This window comes from Salmo salar, chromosome 18 (genome assembly GCF_965601325.2).
Source record: "Salmo salar chromosome 18, fSalSal1, whole genome shotgun sequence".
NCBI classification, from domain to species: Eukaryota; Metazoa; Chordata; class Actinopteri; order Salmoniformes; family Salmonidae; genus Salmo; species Salmo salar.
The window spans coordinates 98,976,161-98,986,160 of NC_138308.1; the positions used below are offsets into that span (position 1 = coordinate 98,976,161).

The 10,000-nt window shown below is 45.9% G+C and overlaps 1 protein-coding gene across 1 annotated transcript in view; it reads right to left on the bottom strand.

Annotated features, from left to right (window-relative positions):
• The window catches only part of LOC106596576 (F-box/WD repeat-containing protein 7), an 81,688-nt gene that overhangs the window by 46,648 nt on the left and 25,040 nt on the right, over positions 1-10,000 (bottom strand). Inside the window, exons 2-3 of the mRNA XM_082965400.1 lie at positions 5,467-5,549; positions 1,364-1,505 (exon numbers count right to left, since the gene is read on the bottom strand). Of these exons, the coding sequence (XP_082821526.1) occupies positions 1,364-1,505; positions 5,467-5,549 (225 nt within the window). The remainder of the gene's footprint in view (positions 1-1,363; positions 1,506-5,466; positions 5,550-10,000) is intronic.

Here is a 10,000-nt window from a genome sequence, read left to right on the forward strand (position 1 = left end):
CACCATTCCTTAATACTACAGAACCACAGAGGGTCCAGAACCCCTAGGGCTGTTCACCATTCCTTAATACTACAGAACCACAGAGGGTCCAGAACCCCTAGGGCTGTTCACCATTCCTTAATACTACAGAACCACAGAGGGTCCAGAACCCCTATGGCTGTTCACCATTCCTTAATACTACAGAACCACAGAGGGTCCAGAACCCCTAGGGCTGTTCACCATTCCTTAATACTACAGAACCACAGAGGGTCCAGAACCCCTAGGGCTGTTCACCATTCCTTAATACTACAGAACCACAGAGGGTCCAGAACCCCTAGGGCTGTTCACCATTCCTTAATACTACAGAACCACAGAGGGTCCAGAACCCCTAGGGCTGTTCACCATTCCTTAATACTACAGAACCACAGAGGGTCCAGAACCCCTAGGGCTGTTCACCATTCCTTAATACTACAGAACCACAGAGGGTCCAGAACCCCTAGGGCTGTTCACCATTCCTTAATACTACAGAACCACAGAGGGTCCAGAACCCCTAGGGCTGTTCACCATTCCTTAATACTACAGAACCACAGAGGGTCCAGAACCCCTAGGGCTGTTCACCATTCCTTAATACTACAGAACCACAGAGGGTCCAGAACCCCTAGGGCTGTTCACCATTCCTTAATACTACAGAACCACAGAGGGTCCAGAACCCCTAGGGCTGTTCACCATTCCTTAATACTACAGAACCACAGAGGGTCCAGAACCCTACTAGGGCTGTTCACCATTCCTTAATACTACAGAACCACAGAGGGTCCAGAACCCCTAGGGCTGTTCACCATTCCTTAATACTACAGAACCACAGAGGGTCCAGAACCCCTAGGGCTGTTCACCATTCCTTAATACTACAGAACCACAGAGGGTCCAGAACCCCTAAGGCTGTTCACCATTCCTTAATACTACAGAACCACAGAGGGTCCAGAACCCCTAGGGCTGTTCACCATTCCTTAATACTACAGAACCACAGAGGGTCCAGAACCCCTAGGGCTGTTCACCATTCCTTAATACTACAGAACCACAGAGGGTCCAGAACCCCTAGGGCTGTTCACCATTCCTTAATACTACAGAACCACAGAGGGTCCAGAACCCCAGATATTTCCTCCTAATGAATGGAGGGAGGAGAGGTATTTAATGATTTAATTAGCTGAGGTTTGTTCTCCTCTAATCCCGTCACTCCATCCCAGAAAGCCCTTCTCTCCCTGTTTGTAAAGCACTCCAGGTTCCCAGGGCTTAATGGCTGTTAGGGAGACGCAGCAGCAGAGTCCGAGAGAGGAAATGTAAAGCAATACTTTTTCAATTTATGAGAGAGGGTGTGTGCGTCTCTCACCTGGAAGGTGTGAAGCCAGTCCTGTAGGCCGGAGGGGGGCGGGCCTGAGGTGACACGTCTCCTCTGAGCTGAATGCCCATTGGCTGCTCGCAGGTCTCCAAAGGTAGTGGGCGTGGTCTGGAATGGAACGAGACTGGAGGGACTGGAGAGAGAGAACATGAGAAAGAGAGGTTGAGAATTCAAAAAGGTTTTGTCGGATATTATTCATTGTAATCAGACAGGTTTTTTTTTACATGGACGATACATTGGAGATAATATACGACAAGTACTGGAAACAATAGAACACTGAAGAATCGGGGGAAACCAGGCCTGCTATTCATAGCCGAGGCTTTGGATAAAGTACGACTAGAATTTACATATAAATGCCTGGAATATTTACATTTTGGAGAATCTCATATATAAATGGGTTAAAGTTATGTAAAGGCAGGGGTGTAAAGTACTTAAGTAAAAATACTTTAAAGTACTACTTAAGTCGTTTTTTGGGGTATCTGTACTTTACTATTTATATTTTTTGACAACTTTTACTTTACTACATTTTCCCCTGACACCCAAAAGTACTTATTACATTTTGACAGGAAAATGGTTCAATTCACAGACTTATCAAGAGAACATCCCTGGTCATCCCTACTGCCTCTGATCTGGCGGACTCACTAAACACAAATGCTTCCTTTGTAAATGATGTCTGAGTGTTGGAGTATGCCCCTGGCTATCCATCAATAATACAAAAAAATGTAAAATGGTGCCGTCTGGTTTGCTTAATATAGAGAATTATAAATTAATTATACTTTTACTTTTGATACTTTAGTATATTTTAGCTATAACATTTACTTCGATAATGAAGTATATTTAAAACCAAATACTTTTAACTAAAGTAGTATTTCACTGGGTGACTTTCACTTTTACTTGAGTCATTTTCTATTAAGGTATCTTTACTTTTACTCAAGTATGACAATTGAGTACTTTCCCCACAAAATGTGTATAGGTAACAATAGTAACCCTAGGTGTAAAATAGTAAAAATAATGGCTACTTCTCAGAAAGTATTAAGCGGTCAAGAGGCGTAAAACAAGGTTGTCCACTATCGGCATTTATATTTATTATTGCCATCGAAATGTTAGCTGTTAAAATCAGATCCAATATTCATATCAAAGGTCTAGAAATCCAGGGCTTAAAAACAAAGGCATCATTGTACACTGATGATTCACTTAAAAAAATAAAAATGTTTTACACACCTTTATTTATTTAACTAGGCAAGTCAGTTAAGAACAAATTCTTATTTTCAATGACGGCCTAGGAACAGTGGGTTAACTGCCTTGTTTAGGGGCAGAACGACAGATTTTTACCTTGTCAGCTCAGGGATTTCAACTTGCAACCTTTCGGTTACTATTCCAACGCTCTATCCACTAAGCTACCTCACACCATTCTTTTAAAACCACAATCTGAATCCCTCCACAGCCTCATAGAGGATCTACATACTGTTTCTATCCTCTCTGGATTAAAACCAAATGATGTACTATATTACTTATTGGATTACTAAAAAAATATAAATTTTACATTACCGTGTAGTTTACTAATTAAATGGTAAATTATATGAGCAAAAAAATATTCAATTTCACTTGGAATGACAAGCTAGACAAATTTAAAATGGACCTATTTATATAATGAACATGCATTCAGAAGGGAGAAGTTATTAAATATTAAAGCATTGGACCTCTCACTAAAGGCTTGAGTCATACAAAAATGATACTTAAATCCGAAATGGTTCCCCAGCAGATAAGTAAAGCAGGCTCACCCAGTGTTCAAGAATGGTCTTTTCCCTTTTATTCAGATTACAACCATTCACTTGTAATTATTGAAATCTCCAAAATATCCCTATTTTTTTTTTTTTTTAAAACAAGCCATAGAAGGTCGGTTGCAATTACAGTTTAATCCTCCAGAAAAGACAGAACAAATATTATGGTTAAACTCAAATATACGATTTGATAATAAACCATTTTTTTTGTGAAGAAACAAATGACGGTCTTGGTAAATGATATCAGGACAGGTGGAGTTGTCACACATGCATCTAACATAAATATATGGAAATCTCTGCTCTACCCCAAATTACAACCAACTAATTGCAGAATTACTGCAAAAAAATGGAAGAGGCAAGTGGAAGGGGGAGAAAGTAAGGAACTTGTATGTCTGCCCTGAATTAAAGACCAACGTTGGTTCAAGACAATTGTGATAATTAAAAAAGTATACCAGTTTCATTTAAGGATTTAAAAAAAAAAAATTGACATATAGATTGGAGGGAGGGGCCAGTTGGGAGGAGATTTTTGACGTACCGATTCCATGTCACATGGTCTATGAACTGATACGCAAAACGACACCAGATTCAAAAAAACTTTGTTTTCAATACAAATCATTCTACAAAATTCTTGCAACCAATAAAATTATATTTGACGAGCTAAATGCCCTTTATGCTCGCTTGAGGCAAGCAAAACTGAAACATGCACGAGAGCACCAGCTGTTCTGGATGACTGTGATAACGCTCTCAGTAGCCGATGTGATCAAGACCTTTAAACAGGTCAACATACACAAAGCCGTGGGGCCAGATGGATTACCAGGACGTGTACTCAGAGTATGCGCGGACCAACTGGCAAGTGTCTTCACTGACATTTTCAACCTCTTCCTGACCGAGTCTGTAATACCAACATGTTTCAAGCAGACCACCATAGTCCCTGTGCCCAAGAACACTAAGGTAACTTGATTAAATGACTACAGACCCATAGCACTTACGTCTGTATCCATGAAGTGCTTTGAAAGGCTTGTGGCTCACATCAACACCATCATCCCAGAAACCCTAGACCCACTCCAATTTGCATACCGCCGCAACAGATCCACAGATGACACAATCTCTATTGCACTCCACACTGCCCTTTCCCACCTGGACAAAAGGAACATATATGTGAGAATGTTGTTCATTGACTACAGCTCAGCGTTCAACACCATAGTACACTCAAAGCTCATCACTAAGCTAAGGACCCTGGGACTAAACACCTCCCTCTGCAACTGGATCCTGGACTTCCTGACGGGCTGCCCCCAGGTGGTGAGGGTAGGCAACAACACATCTGCCATGCTGATCCTCAACACTGGGGCCCCTCAGGGGTGTGTGCTTAGTCCCCTCCTGTACTCTGTGTTCACCCACTCGAATACCATCATTAAGTTTGCTGATGACACAACAGTGGTAGGCCTGAACACCGACAACGACGAGACTGCCAGTTCTCTGACTTCCTCCCTATAGGCTATGTGGTGCCAGGACAACAACCTCTCCCTCAACGTGAGCAAGACAAAGGAGCTGATCGTGGACTACAGGAAAAGGCGGGCCGAATAGGCCCCCATTAACATCAATGGGGCTGTAGTGGAGCGGGTCGAGAGTTTATCTAGTTCTTTGGTGTCCACATCAACAAACTATCATGGTCCAAACACATCAAGACAGTCGTGAAGAGGGCACGACAACACCTTTGTCCCCCCCCCCCTCAAGAGACTGAAAAGATTTGGCATGGGTCCCCAGATCCTCAAAAAAGTTCTACAGCTGCACCATCAAGAGCATCCTGACTGGTTGCATCACCGCCTGGTATGGCAACTGCTCGGCATCTGACCATAAGGCACTACAGAGGGTAGTGTGTACGGCCCAGTACATCACTGGGCGAGAGAGAAGGGGGAGGTAAAGAATTCGTAATAACCAGTGTTTCTATCTTACAAGGAAAATGTTCAACATCATATCTTTCATTCTCATAATTTATCAGACGTTCTGCTACCCATAGTACCTGAAGAAATTAGTTGATATGACTCACACTAGAGAGACGGAATTATATGGAGAGCGAGGCGGCAGGGCGCGTGTTACCCGAGGCGGCAGGGCGCGTGTTACCCGAGGCGGCAGGGAGCGTGTTACCCGAGGCGGCAGGGCCCGTGTTACCCGAGGCGGCAGGGCCCGTGTTACCCGAGGCGGCAGGGCCCGTGTTACCCGAGGCGGCAGGGCCCGTGTTACCCGAGGCGGCAGGGAGCGTGTTACCCGAGGCGGCAGGGCCCGTGTTACCCGAGGCGGCAGGGCGCGTGTTACCTGAGGTAGTTGGAACCTTTGCAGTGTTTCTTTCCTGAAGAGAACGGCCTGACGTCTGGTCCATGGTCCAACTTCCTCTTCATCTGATAGAGAAAGAGTTGGGGGGGGGGGGGGGGGGAGAGGGAGATGGAGGAATGGAGGGAGAATGGAGAGAGAATGGAGAGAGGGAGAAAAGTTAAGCCACAGTACAAAACAGAAAGTCACAAACTAGCATACACGTAGCATACCCGTCACTACCATCATAAAAGCTCCACACCCTAACCAAAAAACAACCACAATCCAGCCCTGTAGAGTCGTGTCTGTTCTCACTAGCCCTTAAAGTACCAGGCTCTGACGTTGTATTTACAGTGTATAAGGTGGAGGGTGACAGAAGACGGGAAAATATAAAAACACACAGCTGTCGTCTAAAACAACTCACTGTCTGCTGCCACCAGATACCAATACACCTTATATTGGAGTTTAAAACGGTTTAAATATCACACACACACAAACAAAAACATGTAAACGTTGATCAAGACTTGGTTATAAATGGATTACAAAAGGAAACGTCATGACAACGAATAATTATCACCTCATTCGAAACAAAACATTTCTAGATTAGTGAATGCCAAAACTGGAGTCATTTATAGCGTTTATTTTATTTATACTTTTTTTTAAAGGAGAATGTGATTTGAATTAAATATATAAATAAATAATTCCACTCTCTCTCTCCTCCATACCGTTTCCAACCAACCGCACCTTAACGGCCCTGAATGACGAGCACGCTGAAAATGACAGGAATGTTTCGACCGTAATAGACAACTCTACAGGCTGTTCCGGGTTGGAGCGGAGGGCTTGGTAATAACCATAGATAGGTAGTCATCACTCACACACGTATACGGATTAAATACTCCATTTGAAAACACACATCTGATACGTTTGGGGCGGGGGACAAAACACTGAGAAATTCACCCAGAAGTCAAGTAAAACCATACCACTGCTGCCCGGGGCGAGTATGCGCAGCGCACACACACACACACACACACACAGTCGCAAAAAAAGCCGAACGGGAACTCCGTTCCTGCGACACACACACCACCCACACAATTGTGTATGTTTGTGCTTAATAATACCACTTTCAAATAGATTTTTCTAATCAACCGCGAAGCAACATTGTCTCTGTCAGGTCAACACACAGACACACTAGCTTGTTTGTACCTTATCGGTTTTCTCCCAATCCCGGACACACACACACACACATTCATCGGCTCGCCAACACCTTCCTCCTACCGCCGCAGACTACACACACCGCAGCTCAGGGCAACAACAGACCAATACATGTCTGAATATGGCCAAGCAAATGATATACATGTAGCTTCCGTTAGCCTATATTCGGTTAGCTACATTTCAGAGTGTGTTTATTATCGGTGCTACTTTTGAGAGAGAGAGAGAGAGAGAGAGAGAGAGAGAGAGAGACAGAGAGACAGAGAGAGAGAGAGACAGAGAGAGAGAGAGGGATAACAGGCGCGTCACGTACCGTCAGTCCATCTCTATTCCGCAGTGGTCCATTTCTCTACACTGGAGAGAAAATCCCAGTATAGCTACACAACTACACCACCACCCAGCTATATAACCCAATTATACAGTCTGATCATACAGTCTTTAAACCCAGAGAATGTCAACTATACGTAAATGCCAAAGTAGAAAAAAAATTGTAAAAATGAATGACACTCACTTTATAGAATATGAGCTTCAACGTGCCGTAGAAACCATGGTGATTGTATTCCTGCGTTGTAACGCCCTGTTATATCCTTCAAGGTAGCACAAGTCCACAGATCGATTTAGATAGGTAGTACTCCTCTGGTCCGAAGGGAAAAATCCTTCTCTCTCTCTCTCTCTCTCTCCTTCCTCCTCCTCCTCCTCCTCTCCCTCAGTTAGAACCAACCTTAACGTTGTCTGCCGCTACGGACATGCCCCGACAAGCCTATTCTCTCTCCCCAATGAAACGCTTATAAACTACTATTTGTTATTGTCGTTTCATTGTGGAGAAAGAAGGAAACTGCAAGTATCCCACTTCCTTGGACGATGTATACCACGCGTCTCCCGTACATACGGCTAATACAACTTGAAGCGGAGTTAGATTTAACTGCATTGACCCAGCTAGTTAGCTAGCCAGCCATATAAGCACAGAGAGAAAGTACACACACAGACAGAGACAGAGAGAGAGACAGAGAGAGAGAGAGAGAGAGGTGGGGTGACGCAGCGGAGAGAGAGAGAGAGAGAGAGGGGGGGGAGAGAGAGAGAGAGAGAGATAGGGGAGAGAGAGTGAGGGGGAGGTGGGTGACGCAGCGGAAAGAGAGAGATAGGGGGGAGAGAGAGGGAGAGGGGGAGAGAGAGGGGGGAGAGAGAGAGGGGGGAGAGAGAGAGGGAGGGAGAGAGAGCGAGAGATAGGGGGGAGAGATGGAGAGGGGGAGAGAGAGAGAGAGGGGGAGAGAGAGAGGGGGAGAGAGAGAGAGAGGGGGAGAGAGAGAGAGAGGGGGAGAGAGAGAGAGAGAGAGAGAGGGGGAGAGAGAGAGAGGAGGGGGAGAGAGAGAGGGGGAGAGAGAGAGGGGGAGAGAGAGAGAGAGGGGGGAGAGAGACTGCATGACCATATCAGAGACATTTCCTTCAGTTAACACACACCCACAAACACTAAGAAAACCAATCCATTAATTTGATAAACTCCTATATCTATTACCACAGTGTTGTACAACCAAACACAAACACCATCGTAGCCTAATTATAACCCATATTTATCCGTTTGGTACAGCCCTTCTGTACTTCAACTATACAAACATTTACAACACTGTACACAGGCATAATACAACTTTTGATACTTTAGTGTGTAATATTTGCTGTTCATTTATGATTGATGATTTTTTTTTTTAAAAGAGAGAAATAATTTCACTTGCTTTAGCAATGTAAACATACACCGAGTGTACAAAACATTAAGAACACTTTCCAAATATGGATTTTCTTTAAACCCCGTCTCCATCCACACTTCATCTACACTGATTGAAGGTGGATTTAACAGGTGACATCAATAAGGGATCATATCTTTCACCTGGATTCACCTGGTCAGTCTATGTCATGGAAAGAGCAGGTGTTCCTAACGTTTTGTCCACTCAGTCACTGTGATTTCCAAGCGAGAGCGAGCAGGCTTGATAACCATGCTTGTCCTCTCCCAGCAGGCCTTTTCTACGTGATCCAGCTATGCATTTCCCCCCGGGGGGGGGAGGGGAGGGACGACGACGCTGCAGCAGGCTGGAGAGAAGCATCTACCGGGAAGTTGGGGAACGGACCGGTATAAAGCAGAATAACGAGGAAGATGAGACAGGGAGAGGAACCCTACTGAAACAATACCGAATGGACCTTGACTGAACCAACGCCCTGTTTGACCTGCTTGTTGCACATCCCCCTCCTTGGTTAAAATGTATTCCTCATCCCCCTCCTTGGTTAAAATGTATTCCTCATCCCCCTCCTTGGTTAAAATGTATTCCTCATCCCCCTCCTTGGTTAAAATGTATTCCTCATCCCCCTCCTTGGTTTAAATATATTCCCCCTCCTTGGTTTAAATGTACGGGAGAAAGAGAGAGGGGGGAGAGCACGGGAGAAAGAGAGAGGGGGGAGAGCACGGGAGAACGAGAGGGGGGAGAGCACGGAGAAAGAGAGAGGGGGGAGAACACGGGAGAAAGAGAGAGGAGGGAGAACACGGGAGAAAGAGAGAGGAGGGAGAACACGGGAGAAAGAGAGAGGAGGGAGAACACGGGAGAAAGAGAGAGGGGGGGAACACGGGAGAAAGAGAGAGGGGGGAGCACGGGAGAAAGAGAGAGAGGGGGGGAACACGGGAGGAAGAGAGAGGGGGGGAGAGCACGGGAGAAAGAGAGAGAGGGGGAGAACACGGGAGAAAGAGAGAGGGGGGAGAACACGGGAGAAAGAGAGAGAGGGGGGAGAACACGGGAGAAAGAGAGGGGAGGGAGAAAGAGAGAGGGCATAGTTTATAGCATTCATCTCGTGTCACGTTTCGGCCACTGAAGTTCTGACCTCCTGCTGTCCCCCTCTACTTTCTCTCTTCCCCTGTTAAACAACCTCTGATCAGTCATGTCTAGGCAGACGACACCTGTTCCCCCCCCATTCCTCCTCCTCAGCCCCCCCACCCCTCTCTGGAGAACCAGACTAATGCATCTGTAGGCTGTGTAATCCATAGTCCATCACTAAACCTACAGGGATATATAGAGAGAGAGTCAACTCCCTGGACTGTTCTGTAGCCCACCACCCTGACGGGGACGACCAGCCCACCACCCTGACGGGGACGACCAGCCCACCACCCTGACGGGACGACACGACCAGCCCACCACCCTGACGGGGACGACCAGCCCACCACCCTGACGGGGACGACCAGCCCACCACCCTGACGGGACGACCAGCCCACCACCCTGACGGGACGACCAGCCCACCACCCTGACGGAGACATGAAGTGGAACCAGGAAGTGGAACCAGGAAGTGGGGGTGTATA